At 36.4% G+C, this 25,872-nt stretch overlaps 1 protein-coding gene across 3 annotated transcripts in view; it reads left to right on the top strand.

The window, feature by feature from the left end:
• Positions 1-25,872, top strand: part of LOC131440470 (putative uncharacterized protein DDB_G0292292) — a 153,593-nt gene that overhangs the window by 93,153 nt on the left and 34,568 nt on the right. For all 3 annotated transcript variants that reach the window (XM_058611772.1, XM_058611773.1, XM_058611774.1), the window contains exon 4: positions 2,685-2,766. In XM_058611772.1, the coding sequence (XP_058467755.1) occupies positions 2,685-2,766 (82 nt within the window). The remainder of the gene's footprint in view (positions 1-2,684; positions 2,767-25,872) is intronic.

Genomic DNA, 25,872 nt, shown 5'->3' with positions numbered 1-25,872 from the left:
TAATCATAATTTTTATTCCTGAAGAGATAGAAGAATGGTTTCTTCGACCAAGTTCTAGAACTATTCAAATAATTTACTATGTCGAAAATACCAAAAGTCTAGGTCGCATTGTTTAGAATATACAGAGCATTTTTCATAACCAACCCCCTTAAATCCAGTTTTTTAATCATAACTTGTTCCGAGTTATTTTTTTATGAAAATTTTGTTCGAAATAATTTTAGAATATATAAAATCCCATACACTGAGGTCTCTTTTTACGCGGGGGAAACGTACCGTGCAAAAAAACGCGTAACTTCGGAAATCCGCGTAAAAAACTGCAAAACTGAAGAAAATATTTTTTTTTATGCCAAATGTCTTAGAAATGCATAAAACGTCAAGATCTAGTGAAATCCCAAAAAAAAATTTTGTTTGAAAAATTCGACTTCGAGACAGAGAATTTTAGACCGCTTAACTTCGGAAATCTTGTAGAAAAAATCGCAAAATTGAAAAAAAAATTTATGCCAAATGTCTTAGTAGTAGTACACCAGATCTCGACGTTTCTAAGACAAAATATGAAACCGCGTAACTTGGGAAATCCGCGTAAAAAAACCGCGTAACTTTGGAAACGCACGTGAAAAAGCCGCTTTAAAAAAAACCGCATTAAAAAAACCGCTTAAAAAAAGACTCCAGTGTATTTTTGTTGAAGGTAGTGTATAGGTTTATTCTTTCCTGACCTAATAATTAAAATCTAACACCGAAGCGAAATACTCTACTTGATGTGCCCTACTTTTATAACACTTATAGGAAAAGATTTTTCTAATACTGGAACGAAGTGGAACTCGATGGAACGTTTTTTAAGCCTTTTCACAGTTAGGTTTAATTATTGAATTATGACAACCTGCTTAAAACCAGTTCTTTAATCATAACTTGTTTCGAGGTATTTTTATGCATATTTTGTTTGGAATAGTTGTAGAAAAAAAATCGAATCTAATAGACAACATTTTTTTCAAGACTCAAGACTTGTTGAGAGACATACACTATCATTTTTAGAAAAGCTACTCTTCGGATTATTAAAATTTGCATACTAAAATATTCTAAACTGTAAATTTAGAAACAAACAGACAATTGTGGCGTATTTATAGTTCATATAATATTCCAGAAATCTGTTTTGTTTAATTTTATCCATCTCTGAAAAATGACAAAAAACTTACCTTATGATAAAAAAAACCGGAATTTTATTAAAAAAACGCAAAATTTCAGTTTTTAATAAATCTCTTTATTATCGCCTTCAAAGTAATCTCCTCCTGCATGCCAACGCTTGATCCAATTTTCCATACAAATTTTATAGGCCGCCAAAGGTATGGCCTTTAGTTCACGCAGCGAATTCTCTTTTATGGTCTCTATGGTCTCAAAACACGTTCCCCGCAATGGCAATTTGAGTCTGGGGAAGAGGAAAAAGTCACACGGGGCCATATCTGGAGAGTACGGTGCTTGGTTGATGATATTGGTTGAGTTTTTGGCCAAAAACTATGACACAACCAACGCTGTGTTTTTTAATGAAATACAGCTTTTTTGGCACCAGCCGAGAAGCGACGCGTTTCAATCCCAAAACATCAGTTAAAATGTGTTCGGCTGATCCATAAGAGATGCTCAACAACACAGCAATCTCTCTAATCGGCACAGAACAATTTTGCAACACGATTTGCTTCGCCGATTCAATGTTTTCTTCAGTAACAGATTTTGTTGGGCGGCCAGGGATCTCATCATGATCCAAGCTTGTACGACCACCTTTGAAGCGTTTATACCACTCGAATGCCTGTTTTTTCCTAGACACGATTCACCAAAGGCCTTTTCTAACATTTTCAACGTTTCGGAACACTTAAATCCATTTGCAACACAAAATTTGATGCACGAAAATTTTTCAACTTCTTTGTATAGACGCCAAACAAAAACTAATCGTACGATATGCATCAAAATTTGACAGAATGTGTATAAAAGTGTTGCCAACGTTGAGAGAATAAAAGTTTACCGATTGGACAAGCGCGGGAATTTTGAAATAAAATTCCGATTCTTTTTTTATCATAAGGTATGCTGCAGGCATGTTTTTTATTGCAGATTATTATTCTGGTTTGCTAAAGCGAATTTCGTGCTCCATTCTTTATAGAGACCTTTTGAACTATATTTGAAATAATTTTTATAAAGTACCAGATTTTGGTCTACGTGGTTTATGAACGGTCCCTTTAGAAAATTCGAAATGAACATTTTTGCCATCCTAATGAGTAAATGTATTCAGGAAGGTCTAATTTGAGGTATATTTCTAGAATAGCTTCCGATGTTCTTCATATACTTAAATTACAGGCAATTTTTAATGCACCTATTATTTATTGAAAAGACAATCTTCTTGCTGCTTAGGATATATAGAAAAATTCTTTTTGTGTTTGCGGTTTATTGTTTCGCAAATGATTCAAGTCAATACAATAGGTTATATAAAGGAAAATATTATAGAATTGACCATGATTTTCGTACCTATCTAAAAGACAAACGAATTGAGGGTCTAGTCTCAAGATCGCAGTTCCATTTCTCCACACATGCAAGATTTCAAACTAATCTCACATTTCAACACATATAACACAATTACTAAACAAAGTTTTCATATAATTTCTACCGACCACGTAAGCATTTTCTGTCTTTTTTCAATTTTACAGAGTCGTCGAACGAGAACTCAGTGTGCCTTTACCGATTTCAAAAATCATTAAAAAATGGAACAACCTGCTTCAGGAATACAAGGTAAGCCAAAATGTTTGACTTTTTTTTGACAATACTTCAACAAACTAAATTCCTACTAAATAAACTAAATAAACTAAATAAACCTACAGGTCATCTAGCGCCTCACAATCAGCCGATAATTTCAACCGCATCGGCGGCGGCTCACTCCTGTTCAGTAATTGGCCAGCAATTTTTCAATTTTTCCACCTACCGTTCCATCGAAAACGCAAGAAATGTATTGGCATCGAAAAAATTCTTCCTATTCACTTCAATGGAAAGTGAAACTCTTCTAAATTGCAATTCAGTTGCAATTCCGGATTCCATTCGATGGCGGCTCTATATTTTCCACATCATCGTCTGCTTATTATTATTTGGTCTTCGAGCGATGAAAGCTTCTCATTATTAAATCTCATTTGCTGATAAATTTTCCAATAAAGATCCACACGAGCCGCCGCTGTTGATGAACTCACCGATGAAGCCGCGAGTTATGCGGAATCGGGTGAGGCTTAGGTAGAGGAAACAAAAAAGCACAACGCTATCGTCATAATGAAGCTGCGGCTCTCAGGAAAGAAATTAAATTTTTAATTTAAGAAGACAAGCCAACAACAGTAGCGCACTATATCACACACTTCATACTGTACCGAAACGAAATGTCAGTTGAGTTGACTTGCTGGCGTTGCGAAGATTTAGTGTCAGCGATAACTGTGGTGCGAAATAAGGAAAAATATGAAACATCTTGGGCTCACAGTAATGCAAATGATTCACCAACAATGACGATTGTTCTCTTGGAGGAACGGTTTGATTAAAAATTCCTATCTTTCAAACTATTCCAATGGGACAGTAACCTACAGGATAATTTTTGATTCGCTGAGAAAAACAACTTTTAAGGGCTTCCGCTATGTTTATTCGGTTTCTTGCTGAATTGATATTCGCCAATATTTGACGAACAAAACGTAACGGGAAAGGGTAATTATAGAAAATGTTGGCATATTCACACAACTAATGTTTATTTAAAACAAATGCATTTATGGAGTTTAATGAGAATCTTTTGTTTTGCGATAATTAAATTTTGCAGTTTCAGTACCCATGTACCAGTTTAGTCCAAGTACTAATAATGTCCAAGTACTAATAATTGAATCATCTCCAACATCAAGACAATCATAAAATGTTCATTCAACTTTTAAAATAGAACAAAATAGTGTTAATGAAAAGCAATCTAGCTATTTCAACAGACCTCGTAGCCGACTCGTAAATGTACAGAAGTATTACATGACCTGTGCTAAAGACTGTCCCAGAGTTCGCTGTAAATAAATAAGTGTTAGATATTCAAATTTTATTCGATATACTGATAATATTAGACTACAACAACAGAATATTATTCTCAACATTTGCTACTTAGCCATTGTAGACTAGCTGGCGCACCTTTTTTTTTTTTTTTTTTTATTCAATATTATAATATAATTTTAAGGCACACTGCTTAAGCTCTAAGATGCCAAGGGTATTTACTAATCTTAATTACGACTAACTTAAAACTAGAATAGTATCATTATGTAATGTAGCGGTAGCGGATTCTCGAGGAGCTATCGGGCGCACCTTCTTGCGAACGTTCCTCATTAAATTCCGTACAGACTTCTTGGCGACAAGTTTTGACACTTTTTCCAATCTTTTTCGAACTGTTGAATGGTTTCGGCTGCCGAGGCAGGTTTCCTTAGATGTACCTTCGTTAATGCCCAAAATTTCTCAATTGGTCGAAGTTGTGGGCAATTTGGTGGATTCATGTCTTTTGGGACGAAAGTGACATTTTTGGTAGTATACCATTCTACCGTTGATTTCGAGTAGTGGCAAGAAGCAAGATCTAGCCAGAAGACAACAGGATCCTTGTGGCTTCGAATCATGGGTGGAAGTCGTTTTTGTAAACATTCCTTGATGTATATTTCGCTGTTCACTGAAGCAGTGGTGATGGAGGGTTTCGAAATTTTACCGCAGCTACAAATTGCTTGCCAGACCTTAGCTTTCTTACCAAATTTTTCGACTTCAATCGATGTCTCGGACTGGTTTAACACTTGCCCTTCTCGGACCGTATAATATTGTGGTCCCGGCAAGGATTTGTAATCGAGTTTCACGTAGGTTTCGTCGTCCATGATTATGCAGTTCAAATTTTCAGCAAGAATCGTATTGTACAGCTTTCGAACCCTCGGCTATTCGCGGTACAGTTCCTTGCCGCAGGATTCAGTTACCGTATTCTGTTCATGGGTTTGGATAGGCGCCATCCCTAATGCTTCATTGTATGTTGCACAAATCAGACAAAAGAACTTACCTTTTTAGTAGCGACCCGAATCAAAAGGTTCAGATAACGCTTGAAGTAATTCCTCGCCTTCCTTCGGTTCACGGAGTTGCATTTCTTCGCTTTTCTTACACTGCCAGATCACTACTGAATCGTCTGGGTTTCCTTGAACGATTTTATCACAAGATCGAATTGTTGATTCCAAACTGTTTCGCGAACCAGCTGTGAAACTGGAACCTGGAATTTCCACGATCGCACCCATAATTTTTTGTCGAAGCACTTCTTGCTTGGAAAGCCAACTCGATAACCACTTCACGGATTTTGATGAATTTAAGCTCTTGTGAACAATACACGCTAAACTAGTTTGGCAATACAATTTCATTAATTTTTACTCATTGACAAAATTGTAGACAAAAGAAAGTTCAGAATATTGTTTGGAATACAGCATTTAATTGACATCTAGAATTGATTGTTTCGACAAACAATTGATACAACGAAACATTTTAAAGCGCCGCTCTATATTAAAGTAAAACGTCAAGAATAATGGGCCTATGATTTACAATTTCTATAACTCTAGTCTACAATTTTCAAAAAGAGGAATTCAGAAAAAATAGTAACTACCTTTTGTACATTAGTTATATGCATGTCTTCAGTATCGAGATCTAATACTCCGCTGTATCATTCGAGTAAGTCCTACTCTTGATTATCTTTGAAAAACTGAAAATAATCCTTATTGTTTTGATGCAAGATAAGGTTTTTTTTAACAAAGAGCTATATTCATTCATATGTATGTTCGGTTTATTAATAAATTCTCAATTACATTTGTGAAAAAATGTGCATCAAAAGTTGTTAACTTGCCATCAGTGTTGGTGATTGCCGAAAATTTGACAGAAGCTGCTACATTGCTATCTACATGTATACAACATTTTCAATCCGGTAGAAGATGCTACAAGAACTCGAGTTTCTCAATGCATGAACCGTGAGAGAATTTTGCTACATTTCTTCGCTCCACTTCATACTCTGAGTATTTCAGGCGCTTAAAAAAAATTTACAGTCTGATAATGATCGTTGCTGTGTGGAATTTCCCAAGAGAGAATCGCAAGTTGACAATCATCGCAGAAAATCGAATCGATGATTCAACTTGATGATTCTCATACTAGGTTGCAATATTTCAAAACCCTTGTGTGGAGCATTCACTGACATTTTCATAGACACAACTTATACAAAGGTTATATGCACAAAGTTAGAATAAGTGGCAATAGTAAAATGATTCTATCGCAATTATCAACTGCCTGTATAGAATCGGATCGCGAAACGAGAATAAGCGACCGTTAGTTGCTTCAGAGAGGATCCCCACAGCAGCGTGCTAATCTTTGATTCTCAGAAATGTCATCGAGAGAAATTCGCTCTCGCACTGGTGTCTATTCTATGTTAAATGAGCCATGCCGGGTTTTTGTTGTTGCGATGATATTCGTCTCTCTTTGATGGCACTGATTCAATCGTGTGAAGAGTTGCAGTTGCGTTCTTTGATACGATAAAAGCCATCCTTGCTTGCCATATAATCGATATTTTGGATCGCTTTGAAAGAAAATAAATTCCATTTAATTCCACTTTATTAAAACATCTTTACTATTTCGACACTAGTGTCATGAGTATTTCGGAATGCTATTTGCCACCTTCATCTGTCTAGAACTGATACACGGATGAAGGTTGCGAATAGTACAACAAAAATTTTTTAATATGCTGAAATTAAATAGGTATTCTTTTCTAATAAAGTTCCACTAACCGATCAAAAAGTAATTTTTGATATTCTATAATATTTTTTTTAGCGATGCTTGTCCATTTTCTCTGAAATTTTAGATGAAAAGTAATTTAACACATTCTGTATTTTATTCTTTTTACAGTTCTGTTAGATTAATTTAAGCATGCATTATCGTTAATCTGTTATACTTTTTAGCAATAATTCATGTAATGAGATCTTCATATGTTACAAAGTGAAGAAGAAAATTAAGAGGACAAACTGTAGGGATAATAATCCAGGAGCGCATTCTTTCACTACTTTCTTTTGATTTGATTAACTAACCCTACCCACATTCAAAGTCATAAAAGGTTCAAAAGTTGTGCATGAGAAATCGAGCATAGTTTCTAGAGGTAAATACGTGTTCAAGTTGCTCCACGTGATTTTGTTTGGAGAAAAGTAATTGATATTACTAACAACAACGTTTCCCTTGGAATGAATTATACTAACGTAAAAATTGTTACTATTTTTAAAAGCTTTCGGTAATGATATTGTAGTATGAGTTCTTATTGCACAGTTCACACCAAATCGAACTCCACAGTATGAAAGTGCGCTGGATCAGAAGTGTGATCATAACTGCAACTGCTCTGTACTGACAGAACTCTGACGTCTATAACGACAACACAATCATATGGTTGTGTTTTTTTGTCGTGAATACGACTTACTTTACTATGGGGCGCCTTTTCAAAATTTACCCTCTGAAAGAGTGATAAATTTTTGATCGTGAATATCTCTTGTTATACTTAACGCAACAACATATTTTTTTCTCCATGCTATCAGAAATATAATCAGGAAATCTTGACCGAGTATTGTTCATTTTTTCTAGTACCTTAGACGGAACTGGATATCGTGCTGAGGTTCTTCCATCAACATCAGTAATATTGAGGTGGTACAAACCTCAAATGCTCAGGACGTGCTCTTCTTCGCATTCGGACGTTTTGGCTAGCAGTAGCAGAGAACTGAATTTTTAGTTAAATTCAAGAAACAATCTCAGAACCTAGATTCTAGTCCATTTTATTTCTGAAATTAATTTCAAGTTCCGAATTTAGTGTCATACTTCTATTTCAAAATTTAGTTCTAGATTACAGGTTCAGAATTTAAAACTCTGTCTCTAGAACTGAATACTATTTCTGGATTTTGAAAATGGTTTCAAATTTAGTTCCTTATTCAGGGATTCAAATCCAGAGATATGATTTAGAATTTTTCAGAATTCATGAACAAAATTCAGGATATGAATTTTAGATCTGGATTCTGAAACTAAACTGAACACCGAACCTTCATTTGGAAACTGAATTCAAAACCAGAGTTTAATTTCTGAATTAAGTTTTAGAATTTAATTCATCAATTCAGTTTCAGCATTCATTTCCAGAATTCAGAACTTACATGTTGGAACTAAATTGTGAACATGATTTCTGGAACTGAATTCAGTTCCTATATTAAGACTTGGAATTCAAGTTCAGAATTTAGTTCTTCAACGCAATTTGGAAAATTCCAAAAATAATTTCACTTCCTTACTTCTAGAAGTAAATTTATGACCTGAGTTTTTGATCTAGATTCCGAAAACTTGCAGCAGAATTCGGAACGTGCCCCAGGTTTGTATATAAGTTCTTGAAATTACTCAAAGCGGTTTCTTAGAACCACTAAAATATTTCCGAAGGATTTTGAGAAGTTTATTTCTACTAGTATCTAAATCTACAAAACTGTATTTGTTCCGTGTTATTTAATTGTATCCGGAAGTGAGAAAGAAACATGTCGGTTTTATTCGTATTCACGTCCTCCAGTTATGTCTGTGACATTACCCACCTACTTTTTTTTCTTTGTTTCTTTTTTGCTCGTTGTCAAAATTGTAAGCAGGGTTACCAGTTTTACAGATATTGAAGAAAGCTCCATAGAAAAACTATTTTTTTCGTTGACTCAATTTTTTTTCGGGAACCATGATTGAGCAAAAAAAATTTTGGTTAATAAACTGTGTCAAAAGTTCAGCTTTGACAGCAATCAGCAATATTTTGTCGTCCTTTTTTGTCGCAACTCCACACACACACACAAGGCATAGGATGCTGCCAGAGCTAGCAGATATCACGAGTTTTAATACTGACCGAACACGTCATATTACATATTTGCCGCTGGATGCCGTGCATGCTAACTTCTGATCAAAAACATTAACGCGAGCGCATTTCGGAAACGTAGATTACCCCCTAGAAAGAAAATTCATCAATAGCCAGTATAACTGCTTATTAATAAAGGTCGAATTATTCAAGACCGAAGTCGCTGAGTAAAGCGAACATAGAATGTTATAACAACGCCACAATAGTAAAAATCAACGATTTAACATTTAACCTTAATCGCCCGATTTGGCTCCTGCGGGCTGTTATTTGTTCCCACACCAAAAAGATGGCTCATCAATAACAAAAGCTCTGCTCTTATGATCATCAACGCCACAGAAGAGTACTATGCAGATCGTTTGGGAAAAAATAATTTTCGGACAGGACAAAAATAAATGAGACAATCGCTGGAATAAGTGAGTGGTTACAAAGAATACAATTTTAAAAACTATGGATTTTTTTTTCATATTCAAGGAGGTTACTTTAACCCCACCTAGTACTTTTACGAAATTGCGAGTAAATTGATCATTCAGAACTGAATCGAGTTTTAAAAAATGTGGGATTCTCACCCGCTTACGGGGTAAATTTCAAACTGGCTTTTACTCATATTCATAACATAGAACATGAAAGCAACTGAAAATAAATAAATAATGAAAAAATATATAAAATGTATACTTTTTTCAAAGGTTGTAACTGATTTTGATGATAAGTATTCGAGCAAATTGTGTAACCCTGCAGTCATATTTCCAACATATTGCGATTTATACTCTAACCTTAAATCATAATCTTACGCAATGTCGTTATTATGAGCACATGAATCAACCTTGTACAGGCCGTACTCAATGTTTCGAAGAGGATACAACATTATAGCTATCAATCAATTACTTTCAAGACCCACATCGCTTCTAAGTTTTGCTCAACACAATGTCTTCTCATGTTGTACCCCAGAAACGATTCGCATTGATCCATCTCAGTAAATACACTGAATGCGTGAGCCTGAATTGAGGTTCCTCCACCAAAACCAGCTGACCTCATCCCAAAAACACTCCACAAATAGAAGCTATGACCCACAATTTCAACTACCGTTCCGGCCAGCATCATGCACATGTTAAAGGAAATGCGTAGATTCACTACTGAGAGCAGGTGTGTTTGTATGCGTGATTTCCAACCGACACCGTCTCACCTTACGCAGCACGTGGCTGCCAACTCCGACCGACAGTAGGTCACTGCAAAGTCCCGGCTCTCCGGTTCTGCGAGGGCATAACAGGTTCTGTCGAGAATGTTAACACAGTTTATCTGAGCATTGCACCGCTTCTCTTTCTTCCGTGCGGATGGGGGAACGTTTCTCAAAACCAGAACCCCTCCAGAATGTGATGATACGACGGTCGGTGCGAGAAAATGAGGAATGTGATGGAAACGGAGAGAAGATAATTTAGATCAAAGCTGATAGCTATATTAGATCCCAAAATCCCTAACTATAAAGAATTCGAACCGGCAGTTAGAGTGTCTCATCAACGGGGGAATTGATGATCCCAGTTGTTTTCAGGAACATTTCTCAGATCTACTGAGAAAAATTTCGTGTAAAGTTATGATGAGGTCGGATAATTTTTTCTCGTCGAAAAAACATTACTAGCATTGATATCGAATGAATGTGAAAAATTCTATATTACCACTAACAAAACATTTTACATGGTTTCAGACGAATTGAAAAAAAAATTTCCGTATTATTGTAAAACCAGGTTTCCAACGGTTTATAGTTCGGAGATTCTACGACACATCCAGTCTCTCGTATATTACAGATGTGTAATAGAAGCATTTGAAGCCAATAGAGATCGATGAGTGCATTTCTGTAACACTTCTGCGATTTCCATGATTATATATTTGTCCCGTTCTCTTTGAGTTATCCAATTTGCTAGAACAAGTTTTGATACATCAACCTATATTGATCTACTACAAAACGGCATTGTAATTTGTGATTTGGGCTTTTAATAAATCCGGTTCAACTTCTGATTGCTAGATTACATTCAAGCTTATCAATGCGATCAACTTACGATTGATGAGTTGCCTATATCTCCTGCTCATTGAAATTGTTCGAATTCATTCTAGCGAATGGGTTTCAATAAGAACTAAAAGCTGAGTTGATAACTTTGCTTCTTGTGCAGAAAACAGGTCAACATTTTACTTATTGTGCTGTTCAATTCGAGTGAGCCTTGGGACATGGAACTAGAACTTTACTTTTATACTGTGTATAAATAGTTAAAACCACTGAAGACAACTAATTTTCTCACATTCCTAGAATGTTTCAAGTCTAATGGTGGGAAGCTTAATTTTACCGTAATGGTAATAATAACCGTAATTACTGTGAAATCCGACATTTGAAACAAAGCCCGAAGGGTCGAGTGCCATATACCACTCCAATCAGATCAGATCTGTGTGTGTATGCGACAAGAATATGCACTTACTTTTCTTCGAAATAGCTGAATCGATTTTAACAAACTAAGGCTCAGATGAAGAACAATAATGCCCAACAGAAATGTTCAAAATTTCATATGGATCCGGCTTCAGGTTCTGGAATTACTAATTTAATAGTTTGCATTAATGGAAGAACATGTAAAGAAGAGTTAATTTATCAAAATAGTAATTAAACTCCTCAAGCTCACTGGTGTTGTAAGTTGATGACAAACTCGCATCGGATATACCGATCCCCGGAATTCAATTCCGGAAGTACCGGAAATACTTGTTAACCGATTTTTTTTTAAATGAAAAGGTATAACGGTTGTACATGGAATTTAGGGATTATGCCCGGATCCGACTTCAAGTTCCCGAGTTTCTAGGTGAACTAATTTTTCTCAAAATAATTTCGATTTGTAAGTCATGCAATTTTACACGCGAACAAACTTTCCTGTTTCTATTCAATGGACTTTTTTAATGAATATCACAGTTATATTTATGAAAATATGAGTAATATGAGAAAGTCATCATTACACTAATAAGTAGATCAAAACAATTGTTTTTCAAAAAGGTTTGTTTCGCAATTGCAATCCGTTTCTGTTTTTCTTCTTTATTGAGAGTATTATACACACTCATTGAATATAACTCAACATTTATGAGTAGAAGAATAATGCAATTGAAATTTGACTAATTAGTACAGAAAATAGGAGAGCTTTGTTTCCTCGAAATTTAAGTGAATTTCACTTAAAACTTGCTTTTACACTAATATTTGAGTATATCTAGTTTCAATTTTTAACTTTCTCAAACATTGAATTTTGATTCCATACAGATTCTATAAAAGATTCAATAACTTGAACGATTTTGAAACACTTACAGTCGATTACATAAGAGCGTGTTCATTAGACTGGGACAAAGTTGTATGTGAAAAAGATGAAAAGGTTTTAGTTTCTCGCTCCCATAAATTTTTAATGTTCCTTTTGGATACCATAAGAACTTTACAAAAAAAATTGGCTGGAGATCACCCTATAGACTCTAAAAATCAGTGCATGTATTATTTGAATAATATCAAGAAATAACAGTTGATCTGACTTGTTTGATGTCTTTACAATAGTTACCCAGCTTAGGATGAAAATTATTTTTAAGTGACAGACCATGTTCCAAAACTCACTGTAAAGATACAAAAAAATATAACAAATCATATAACGATCACTAGCACCAGTGGTGCTAGATATATTAAGGATTTTTCGAAGTGTGGGTCGGTTTCCTTTTAATAACTTTTTTCTGCAAATGTCGGATGGTTTGCGGTCCTTAAAGGTTTTCTTCCTCGTTAAATCTTCTATGAAAATAACCTATGTACTCCTGTAGATTTTTTTTGAAAAAAATCAGTTTCCTCATACTTAATCCCATACAAACTTTAATCTCCGGGCGCGAAAATATATATACTATATATAGTGCCTCCGATCTAGCCAACATTTTGCATAGTTCCTATGGGACCCAAAAGGAACACGAAAAAGTTGGTGGAGCTGAAGTCAAAATTTTGTCCCACCCTAGTGGTCGTTATTACTCGCGATCGGTACAGTTGAACTTCTTTTTCTCAATTATTCTCCTTCAAACTACGACAAAATGAATCAGCTGAATATTATTTTCAATTCGATCTCTGCAAAAATCTATATTATTACAAACAAAATTTTCCAAAACTTGCGTGGCACTCTGTTTTTTTGTGCTTATACTTTAAAGATGCTAAAATGACCACAGCGACTGATTGCGAAATACATCCAAAAGTCGAGACAGTGTTCAAACTGTTTCGAAGAGGTGAAAAATGCTGACGATTCGATCTTGGTAATACCGAAAAAACGAAATAGTGAACGCTTGAGTAATAGTTTCTATATACTTGATCGCGAATAATTTTAAATATAGAAAAGTGGCAACCGGTTTCTCCAGGAGAACTACGGCTCGAAGAATCGGAGCAAAACCTGTCGCTAGTGGAAGGAGCAAAATGGTGTCGGGATTTCGGGTAGGCCGTCTCCATCGCTTGATGTCAATTCAATTGTAAACGTTTGGGCTCAAATAAATAAATTTTAGAAACAATCTGTAATTTGAAGCAGCTTGTTCGATGAATGCACAAAATTTGGAGGTCGTTTTCAGAAGAATGCTCACAAATCTCGTCCAAAGTATTCCTCGAAGGTGCCATTATTCGTACCAAAGCTGATTGGACCTACTATGAGTGTATCAATTTGAAAGTATTTGATCCACGAGTTTTCTAATTTTCGCACAACAAAAAGGAATTCAATAATTGAATCCAATATAAAATATGATAAATGATAAAACATAAACTTGAAATGATAATTGTTTAGAAAAAATATTTGAGCTCCCGCAAGACAGTTTTTCCAAGTGTAGACGATGTAGACGAAAGGTTAAAAAACCTGTTTGAATCCACCTAGTGGTGTAATGATGCCTTTCTCATATTTAATACTGTGGTATTCTATTCAAAATGTTTCTCTTCGATTTTTGAAAGAAACCAAGGGATTGTTTGAATTTTGGTTGTATCGGAAAATATGCAGTAATTTTTGACACGTCCATAAGATCTTTCATTTTACTCTAAGATTGGGAATATCGGTTTTGAGACCAGTTTAGAAATTTTTTACGTATTTTGTTTCGCCTGTTGAGGTGACTGTATCAAATTTTTAACATATTTTACCGTATAACTGCGGAACCGGATGTCGGATCCGGATGAAATTTGGGTGTTTTCTTTTGGAACTATAATACCTTTTATTTGACCTCAAGATTGTACAAATCGAAATAAGAAAAGTGAGAAAGTAGTTTGAAATACGATTTTTTCACTAATCACCCTGTAATTCCGGAACCGGAAGTCGGATCGAAATAAAATACAGGAACTTTATATGGGCCAATTATAGCTTTTATTTGAATTTAAGTTTGTGAGAATCGGTTCAGCCGTCTCTGACTTATATTCATTATTTCTTTGCACATATCACCCTGTAACTTCGAAACCGGAAGTCGGATTCAAATAAAGTTCAGGAACTTTGTGTGGGGTTACAAGACCTTTCATTTGAATATAAGTTTATGAAAATCGGTTCTGCCATCTCCGAGAAAAGTCAGTGCAAAAAAATGTTACATACATACATACACACATACAGATATTTTGCGTACTCGATGAACTGAGTCGGATGGTATATGCCACTCGACCATCCGGGCCTCAGTTCAAAAGTCGGGTTTCACAGTGATTGCATAACCTTTCTATATGAGAAAGGCCAAAATGTTTTCAAAAAAAAAAACAAATTGACCGACGAAAAATGGAAAGACACCAATTTTTGATGACAGGCAATTGGCAAAATATTAACAGCCTAGGATAGATAAAACTAAAAAATGCTCGCATGCATACAGGGGATCTATTCTTGGCTGAAACATTTTTTGTGTGCGGAGAAAAAAAAAGTGTTATCCACCTCTTTATGAACTTCACCCCATGGAGGTGCTGAGAGCTGCCAGATAACTAAAGCTGGAGTTAACTCTAGAAAAAGAAAACATTGCAAGATTAATTATTGTGATCGGAAAAGCGGACGGAAAATGAAATCCGATAACCTGCCTTCGGTTGGTACCTGTGGTCGAAGAATTCGGAATGTTGAATTAAATCACAACGGCCACGGTTGAGAAGCGGTAGGTCGAGCAGGAGGAAAAGCACTTAAGCAAGGCTTTATACGCAGAATCGGAAGGAAAGTTTTGTGAAAGAAAGCTTTTCGAGTTGTTTCTCTGTTTACTTCGCGCATATCCGACGGTGATGGTGTGCGTTCACGTGGGGAGTCGTTCTCCGCTGGAGCAGCGCGTATGTTATTTATCTCGACTAGTGCCGAAGAAGTGATGAAACGAAAGCAAACGAAGAGAAAGCGCTAAAGAATAATCAGATGCGGATACGCGATTCATTAACGAAGTAACCGTCTCCTACCAGTGCTATAGCCTGTGCACGACTCGCTCATACTTCATCGTAGTACTACACGATTCTTTTCTTTTTTTGCTATACGAAAATTTTGTAGTCCCTCATCTGAATGCCAGGTGCAGATGGTTGATTAATAGATGTGCAATCATTTCATCATTATTATTATCATTCGTGTCTACCCAGTCTATTGAGTAATATTTTAAATAATTTTAACCACTGACAGCTACGAACGAGTAGCACGAGAAATACATGGCTTCGGAAAGGTTTGTTAGAGGACTATTATGTTACTGTTGAATGGTATCGACTGCCGTTTTTTTACACACATACAAGTGAATCAATCAGCAATCATTGGTTTCCGAAAGTATCTTGGATGAGAACTAATCTGTAATATTTCATCTTTCTTGTAAACTACTCCTAGCATTGGTCTGCTTATGTTTAGCACTCTCGCTAAAACACGAAAGGCTTCAGGGTCTGCGCATGGAGCTTTCTCTTTGGTAAAGCTTACACGCAACTATCGGATAAAACGGCTTTTTAGTGCGTGAGATGAAGGGTAATGATTCTAGTAACAGCGTAATTAATGATAGGTGAAAAAAATTCTCTGCTGGTGGCTTCGCGAGGAATCCGTTACCTGTACATTAGCACTCAGGTGTATTTTCTTTAAGTTAGATAAAAACTGTATTAATGGCTAAGTTAATGGTGTCTGTTCAATATAGAAGAACTTTGGAGTATAGTCAAATTTTAGATACATTCCTCAGGTATACTATTCCGGTGATACAATTAAAAATAATGGAGAATGCTTCGAACATTAAAAAAATTTCTTAACGGTGTTCCATTTCAATTCATGACCATTTGCTTGTCTTTATTAGCTGGAAGCAAGAGGATCACAAAAGATTATATTATCGCTGTTGTGCTTTACCGTATACTAATCATGATCGTAAGAGCACACGAAAACTGACCTACAAACCAGGTCAGCCGCTCCGAACCATATCGAACAGGTCTACACTCGTGCGACTCCGGTTATAACGATGCCCGACATCAACAAAATGTTGGACCATAACTGTTTACACTAGAAATACGTTACTAAAATCTGGAGAAATGCGATCTAAGTACCGTATCATCCCCTTCCTTCAGACAGTTATACTCGTCGTTGGAATGAATTCAGTTTGGCCATAAAACGTTGCGTCTGCCATGTTGAATGGAGAGAGGACAGAACAAGATAGGTGCATCATACGCATTTTTCTGTCAACAATTTATAACAGTTATGAGCGTAATTTCAACTCGTAGCAGAGCTGCGCACCTGGTTGACAATATTGATAGACGTTATCTCCATCGTAATCTTTTCAACGATGGTTATTTTACTGTCGTAGCTGGTTAATTGAATCATAGTCAGTCCAGGAAGTCAGTAATACACATTTTAAGCCCACGTTGAATTTACGGTCACGCTTTCAACCCACAATATCTAAAAAAAATTCCAACCAAACTAAAAAATTGAAAGATTGATTATCAAAATGTCGAAAATGCGATCCTACAACCAACCTACCTTTTCCTCCAAAGTTCTCGATCAAATAAGTGTTCCAGTGTGGGTGTATCACCACCTTTCTCTCCACTGAGTTGCAGTCACCGTGAAGCAACTGGGCCGTGTATGGGGAGTCACTCTCACTACAAAGAAGATCTCCGAGTCTCGTGAGCCAAACCCAAATAGATGTGCAGCTGTGTAGAATGCTAATGCAGGCTTTTTACAATATCCACCCATCGTATGATTTCTCAACCTGAGCCCGAACTGAATGAGACAGCGAGAATGTATGCTGCGGGATGTTTAACCTACTTTTGGCGGGAATGCTGTATTGTGTACAGATCTTTTCTTTTGAGTTGATCTATTAACGAATCGGACAAGTGTTTGAAAGATTGACAGCCGTTAGGAACAAAAATCTTTGTTTTGTAGTCGTTTGGAGGTCTCTCGGATCGATTTTTTGATTAACATTCAAATTTGATGAGTTGAGAAACACTTTACATAATTGTGCTAACAGATCACAGCCACTTTTTCATTTTTCTGCTACTTTTTCATCGACTTTTGGCTTGGGGAAAGGATCTATCAATTTTTGCTTTAGCAATTTGATCTAACTGATTATGTTTGTTTCATTTCTATCATCTGAAAACTGGCATTCACAAGCACCCAAACAGTAAAAAAGTAGAGAGAAAAAAGTACGCTCAAAACCTGACAATTTTTATGTATATATAATTTTTTGGATTCTAATTTACACCTACAACCCCTATATGGAAAACAAAAATGCTATCCTTGTGCCAGAATGCCAATTTGCCTTGAACTGCATTTTGCTAACAAATGTTTTTTGCGTACTATACGTAGTATACACAGTTAGAAAAAATGAAATTTAAGCTTGACGTAAACTCAAGTATGCCGTAATTTCATCGTTGATGACATAATATTACATTTTCAACGTTTCGGAACATTTAAATCCATTTGCAACACAAAATTTGATGCACGCACGTTGTTCTAAATTTTCATCCATTATAAAAATCGCCACACGAAAATTTTTCAACTTCTTTGTATGGACACCAAACAAAAACTAATCTTACGATATGCGTCAAAATTTGACAGAATGTGTATAAAAGTGTTGTCAACGTTGAGAGAATAAAAGTTTACCGATAGGACAAGCGCGGGAATTTTAAAATGAAAATTCCGGTTCTTCTTTGATCATAAGGTATAAATACGTAAATTTACACAATCTGTTCTAAGTGTGTAGCTCTGGCTCTGTAGATCTATTCATATGTTTGGAAGCCACCTGGACTTTACCTTTCAAATGGAGCTTTTGGAATAGTTCAACCTGTCATATTGAATAATTTCAAATAGATGTTTCTCTGATTACAATCATAGAGTGGAGTAAATTAACGATTCGTACGTTTAAAATTTTCAACTACATTTCTTATTATATGATCCTAATTAGAAACTGCATTTCGATATAGTTTGGTATTGCAGCAGTCTTTTAAAAACAGTTTCGGTAACCGGTTACCCAGAGCAATAAACACATTTCAATTTTTTCGAAAATTTACAAACAATATACTGCTTGCTGTTATACACTAGTAAACACAGAGCATTTCACGATTTCAGTAGCAACATGCATTGAACTAACAAATCTTCCGTAGTAGATCTGCATTCGAATTTGGCCAGCGTCAATGTTGATTAGCATTCAGGGATCAATACAGTTTGCACATTGTGAAACAACATGTTATTCTAATGCTAAGGAAAATAATTTCCGAGTCAAAAATTCAGACGACCAGATATACAAAAATTTAATTGCGCTAATAATGAACATGATTTAACGCATTGAGAAATAATATCGTTTATATAGCTATTTCAGCATTTTCTAGATTGCAAAGATCCACAAATTTTTAAATAAAGACTGTCCCAGAAAGTATGGACGCACTTTGATTTCGCTGTAAATAATTCACAAGTGTTAGATATTCAAATTTGTTTCGATATACTGATAATATTAGACTACAACAACAGAATATTATTCTCAACACTTACTTAGCCATTGTAGACTAGCTGGCGCACCTTCTTGCGAACGTTCCTCATTAAATTCCGTTCAGACTTCTTGGCGACAAGTTTTGACACTTTTTCCAATCTTTTTCGAACTGTTGACTGGTTTCGGCTGCCGAGACATGTTTCCTAAGATGTACCTTCGTTAATGCCCAAAATTCTTCAATTGGTCGAAGTTGTGGGCAATTTGGTGGATTCATGTCTTTTGGGACGAAAGTGACATTTTTGGTAGTATACCATTCTACCGTTGATTTCGAGTAGTGGCAAGAAGCAAGATCTAGCCAGAAGACAACAGGATCCTTGTTGCTTCGAATCATGGGTAAAAGTCGTTTTTGTAAACATTCCTTGATGTATATTTCGCTGTTCATTGAAGCAGTTGTGATGAAGGGTTTTGAAATCTTACCGCAGCTACAAATGGCTTGCCAGACCATAGCTTTCTTACAAAATTTTTCGACTTCAATCGATGTCTCGGACTGGTTTAACACTTGCCCTTCTCGCACCGTATAATATTGTGGTCCCGACAAGGATTTGTAATCGAGTTTCATGTAGATTTCGACCCGTTTTCGGTTTATCCTCAAAGATTAACATCTCCTCACCGAACTTCCTGATTGCATTTCGCACGGCTTTTTTTCTTTCTCAGTGACGCAGTCCGCGTTCTGTGCACACCATTTGTACACAATTTTTCGTCGTTGTTCTGCTGAAAGTCCACGTCGTTGTTCTGCTGAAAGTCCTAATGAAAACGAATAAACAACTGCACAAGTGGTTAGGGAAGAGTGTAAACAACAGGACGCAGCCATAAAAATTGACAGATTCTGAACTATTGTCATTTCAGCGGTTTTTGGTTGCGTCCATACTTTCTGGGACAGTCTTTATTGATGAGCATACAGCTTGTTTCCGATGATAAAAGAGGAAATGCGAAGTGTTTATAAAAGAAATGGTTTATGGGTCGATTCAATATGTTCTTGATGAGTAATAGTATATGGATACTAGGTTGCAACACTCTAAAATAGGTCTGACATATGTGCTAAATTTAATTGAATATGAGTTGGTTTCTAAATTCCAAAATCTCGCACAACATACATATCCTATATGTAATATCAGATTAGGTTTCATTTTTCTTACTGAATGGTATCGATTTACATTTTTATACATTTAGTTAGAGTAGTTTTTTGCTCCACCAAATGTGGAATAGATTGGACTGATAACCAAAAAGAACAATGCATTATTATTAACCATAGCCAACACAATCTGGGCCTCCAATTGCAGAGTGAAACAAACAGCTTTCAAAAACTCAATCAATTTTAAAAAGCCACAATCAGTCAAGATCACGCAAATTTAACAATAACATTAACAAACCTACGTGATTTTGCATGCGGTTGCTGCTGTGCTTCTATCAAACCAACAGGAGCAACATGAAACAGCGTGTTGCTTTCGACAAAGACATACACGTGGCGAAGAAAAGCAATTAATATAATTCGAGACTTTCACTCTCACTGATTGGCCTCCATCAACACCAGCAAAAGAGAATAAGAAGTCGGAGCATGAGCATCGATCGATCGGGTATGCGCAGCAGCGGCACAGAAAAAGAAAAGCCGTTTACTTAAATTTTCATATTATCCCGATTTTTGTTTTATCGGAAAGATATATCTAAATCGATACGCAATTGTTGGTACATGCCAACAACAATCCATGATGGATAACCTGATAATAAAAGAGAAATTATGGTCAAACATTCGCACATTGTGCTTGCTTTGGCACAATACTAAAATAAGTAAGAACAAATAGGTTATACATTCGACACATGTTGTTTACATAAATTATGCGTATTAATAGATTGAATCGTTCTAGAAAATATATGCCTAATTACTTGACTTCTAATATTTATCTTTATATCTTCAACAAACTAACTGGGAATTAACGCCCATTGAAAATGAAAAAAAAACAAAGATTTGTCAAATTGATATCTGTTGTGTGTGTATATCAGAATAATTTTTGAAGTATCTTGTTTGTGCATATTATAAAGTGCGATTTCATCACTCTTTAGAGATTCAGACTGTTTCTTGTTTTAAAAATGAATTTCTATCGCAGATGAAATGCTTTCCCAAACAGTACAAACCTTGACAGGAAAATAGAGCAGAAATGAATTTTAAAATTGTTCTGATTTGCTTAATTAAGCTTTCCCTTATAAACCTCCAGACGGCCATAGAGAGGTCTGATCGATCATCACAGTAACCGAAACGAGACAAAAAATAAGACAATAGCGGACGTGCGCAGATCACAAATTACAAAGAAAAAACTCACGCTCTTCACTCCGCGACGCGTCTGCGGATGATTCTCAGTCCTTTCATTCTGTTTCTCATCGCTCCGTGACACCATGGACAGGTATGCGCCAAGATACGCGAGCGACGCGGAATCGGGTCTCGAAGAACAACCGTTAGTTTTACGTTTAACCCAGTTTCCGTGGTCTGTTTTGTTCTGCTTATTCTGTGTGGAGGCCGCGAACGTGATCTTTCTCGCACTAGTCGCGTTTCTTTTCTGCCTTCCGTAGAAGCTTCTTAGATCGTGTAGTCGAAGAAATTTGAGAAAGCACGAGAGAACTTAATGAGAGAACTGCCGGTTTTTCCTAATGAACCGCTGATACACGGCAGTAATAGAATAAGCACATGGTTGAAAGAGTGTTTCTTCCGGCGAAAGCTCTCGCTCTCAGCTTCATTTTAGGAGAGAACCGGTCTCGTGGCTCCTATCATAATTTCGTTCTAGCGAGCGAATCTGAAATTTGAACTCAGTAGGCCACTCACGAAGGGATGAGTGCAAAGAACAAGATTGTGACGATCGTTTACGATTTAGCTTCTTCGAGGGGTGTGCTTAGCTACGTAACACACCGATGTGATGGCAGAAAAGAGCTCACGGATCGGTAACAGCTGTTGATGTGTTCATGTCCACACTGGAACTATTTCGTAGTATTCGGAATAATATTACATAAATTGAAACAGCCGTCAGTCCTGTAATTCAAAAACACAACCCACATATGATATTTTATGTTTAAATTTCTATAGAATATTTTACCAACTGTTTTACGTTGAAGTTTTGGAAATGAGAAAATGTAATGAAACTTAAAATGGATTCGGAATGTTATTATGAATATAAATAATACAAATAAGATAGTTGGCATGCTTCAGGAATCAGGAATCAGAACAAATTGGCTCAAATGGCACGTTCCCCTTGATATTTGGAGATTTGTGCCTTGCCATCAATTTGTTTTTAGCATCATTTTCCCGATATATAAGAGGGAAGGATTGAAAGGAAATGGTAAGGGTTGGACTAGGAGGATGGGAAAAATTGACGACACAAAAACACATAAAAGCAGAAGTAAATTCTGCACCCCTAAGGGATGCTGAACAATCTGCTGAGGATCACATTTAGTGGAAGCAGAAGGAAATTCTGAACCTCTACGAGGTCCCGAACAGTCTGCTGTTAATAAAACCTCCAACCCCCGAGAGGATTTAGAGATCTTACAAAAGCGACACCATTCTGCACTCTCGGAAGAATGCAGAACGACTCGCAGTATGTACGAGCAGAAGTAAATTCGGTACCCCCAAAGGATGCCAAACAATCTGCTAAACCCTATTTAAGGTGAACACAGAAGGGATTCATTCACTCCAGGAAGAACGATGAACCCTTCTGACTATAGCTCCTTACCACATTGGGTGAGAAACGAGAGAATATTCTTTTGCGGGACAGTTACATATCAGATGATATGAAGTACCATAATCGCATTTACACAAATCACACGAATAATACTCAGCACGTTGAATAGTAGCCATGTGATTAATTGAGTTTGCAATGTCCAGTCAGAGCTCTGACCAGAATACTTCAATGATACTTGGAGAAATGCAGTAGACACTTTGACATTTTCAGATTTAAATCTGGTAGAAATGCTTTTGTCTGAGCGCAAGTTTGCAAGCTGCGCCAGTAGCTGGCATGTTTGGATGCAGCCCAAGAACGTATCTTGTGCTTTATCCAACTAGTTGAAAGTGGTAAAGCTAGTTCAGGACCAACGAAATCATTCGTTGCACCAGCTCTAGCCAACTCATCAGCCCATTCATTTCCAGTAATACCAGAATGGCCGGGTACCCATAAGAAGTAAACAGCATTTGAAATGCTGAGGTCTTCAATTTGAGTTCGACATGCGATCACTAGATTCGACCGTGAGTCATTCGAACTGAGTGCTTTTAAGGCTGCCTGACTGTCGGAACAAAAATAAATACGTTTACCACAGATCCTCTGCTGAAGTGCCGATTGTACTCCACACAGAATTGCGTAGATTTCTGCTTGGAACACAGTACAGTATCTACCAAGTGAATGAGACTGCTCCAGCCTCATTTCACGACAGTAGACACCAGCACCAGCACGACCATTCAACAGAGAACCGTCCGTAAAACAAACTATGTGTTCATCAAGTTGTCGTTCCAGACAACCAGACAACCATACCTAACGAAGAGGATAGCTCACATTGAATGTTTTAAAAGGAAAACTGCATGTGAGAGTTAGGTAACTAGGAGCGAGTAAATACTCATCCCACGTAACCATTTGAGACCACAAGCGAGTGTGGCTGGTAGCATAATCTAATGGGTTACTGTTCCAAAGCCCTGTAACCCTAAGACGGTATGCACAAGATAATGCTTCTTGTTTTAGGAACACATGTAGTGGTTTAATACACAGTAGCGCCTCTAGAGCAGCATTAGGAGTTGTCGTGAATGCTCCTGTCATCGCCATTAGGACCATCCTTTGGAGATGATTTAGCTTTGACTGAACTGTCGCGACTTCTCCTTTCTGCCACCATACAAGACATCCATATGCTAAAATTGGTCTAACAATAGTTGTGTAGATCCAATTAATATATCTGGGTTTGAGTCCCCATGATTTTCCAAAAGCTCGTCTGCATTGGCCGAAAGCCATGCAAGCTCTTACAATCCTGAAGTCAATGTGAGCAGACCAATTCAGTTTTGAGTCAAGAATAACCCCGACGTATTTAACTTGATCGACCACAGTGACCTCTAAACCAAAGAACTGCAACAGACGAGCTCCTGTAATTATCCTACGATGAGTGAAAAGCACCATTTGATGTTTTGCCCGGATTTACAGATAATCCAACCTGACAACACCATTGTTGAACAGATCGCAGGGCTTGCTGCATTAAATCAAAGAGAGTGTTAATGCTTATACCGGTCATCAATATATGATAATCGTCGGCAAAACCATAAGTCGGAAATCCAAGGTTATTAAGTTTCCTTAACAAACCATCAGCGACTAGGTTCCATAAAAGTGGGTATAGTACACCACCTTGAGGAAAAAACCAAGATATTCCGATCACGACTGCAATGTTTAACCTCCTGCAGCCATTCAGCCATCGGCACGGAAATACACCTTGACTTAGGAGTTCCTATTTTTGTGGCCTTTTACGACATGGAACAGGAAACCAGTGGATCAATTCTTGGTAAAAAATAATTCCGCCGGATACCACACGGCTTACCTGTTTGGTGGACTTATACCACCGGTACAGGTGGACCGTAGAGTTATTCTTAGCCAGTTGGGAAACCGCTACCGACACTACACGGCTATCTAGGCTGCTCAGAGAGGGAAGTTAACATTGATGGTCAACTTCCATGGATGGCCGAGCAGCCGTGGAACTATTTCGTAGTATTCGGAATAATATTACATAAATTGAAACAGCCGTCAGTCCTGTAATTCAAAAACACAACCCACATATGATATTTTATGTTTAAATTTCTATAGAATATTTTACCAACTGTTTTACGTTGAAGTTTTGGAAATGAGAAAATGTAATGAAACTTAAAATGGATTCGGAATGTTATTATGAATATAAATAATACAAATAAGATAGTTGGCATGCTTACTTGAACCAGCAAGAATTTAAGGGATGGATTCTTTCCAAAAATGTTGAAAAAAAAATTTAAATTAAATTGTCAGCGAGCGGCCTGTTGCCTGAACGGGCCACTGAAGATAATTGATTTTTATGTACTCGGTAGGTTAGAGAGAAAAATTCTACACTCAACCTAGGACAGGACATTACAACTGGCTTCTTTTTCCTGAACAATATTTCTCTTTTTATACCGATTGCTCCCTGTTATATATAATATATCCCTGGTGACCACTGTTGCCAGTAGACATAGTTATACTATTTAATTTTTGGTGGTTGTTTAAAGTAAAAACAACGATTTTTCACGAAAAAATCCGCCATTTTGTAGCTGTAAAACCTCCCCAAAGTAACGAACAACGAAAAGGAAAACGTCGGGGTCTGTTTTTTTATATGTAGAAAATGTGTGTAGAATTTGAAAAAAATTCGAGTAGTACTTTTTGAATAACGATGGACACGGACTTTCAAAACCTGCTTTCCAGAAAAAAGCGTTTAAAGTTTTTTGTCTATAAAATTAATGGTAACAATTATTTATTCCAGTGAGCCCATAGGGTCTGAAATTATCAAAAAATCATATTTTTTCTTTTACAATTTATTATAATGAAACATTTAAGAATGTTTTGTCATGTTTTGAAGTCAATCGAAATAGAAATCTTGGGCCTGTGCGACGAGCTCTTGCTTCTTCACAGAATGAGATAGTATCCATAACTTCCAGAGTTTCGTTCCAATAGGCTTGAAAATTTCACAGAATATTCTTGAAATGTTTTACTATAAAATATAAACAATATAAAGAAAATAATAAATGATTTTTCAAAAGTGTTAGACCCTACCCGCCCCTTAAGGAGCTATTTATAATATTAGGCAAACAGTCGAAAATAGCAAAAGTCGTTGTTGTTGAATCAAAAGAAAAATATTAGTTCATTTAGTTATTTTTTCTACGTAACTTTATATTTTTTACGAAGATTTATTTAGCCAAAACAAAGTAGACTACCTTTGCGATTTTCAACAATGACTGTTTTCCAAGAATTGTAACAAGAACCTTAAAT

Source organism: Malaya genurostris, chromosome 1 (assembly GCF_030247185.1).
Source record: "Malaya genurostris strain Urasoe2022 chromosome 1, Malgen_1.1, whole genome shotgun sequence".
Classification (NCBI taxonomy): domain Eukaryota; kingdom Metazoa; phylum Arthropoda; class Insecta; order Diptera; family Culicidae; genus Malaya; species Malaya genurostris.
The sequence above is the reverse complement of the archived record's forward strand: the minus strand, read 5'-3'. Positions and strand labels throughout refer to the sequence as shown.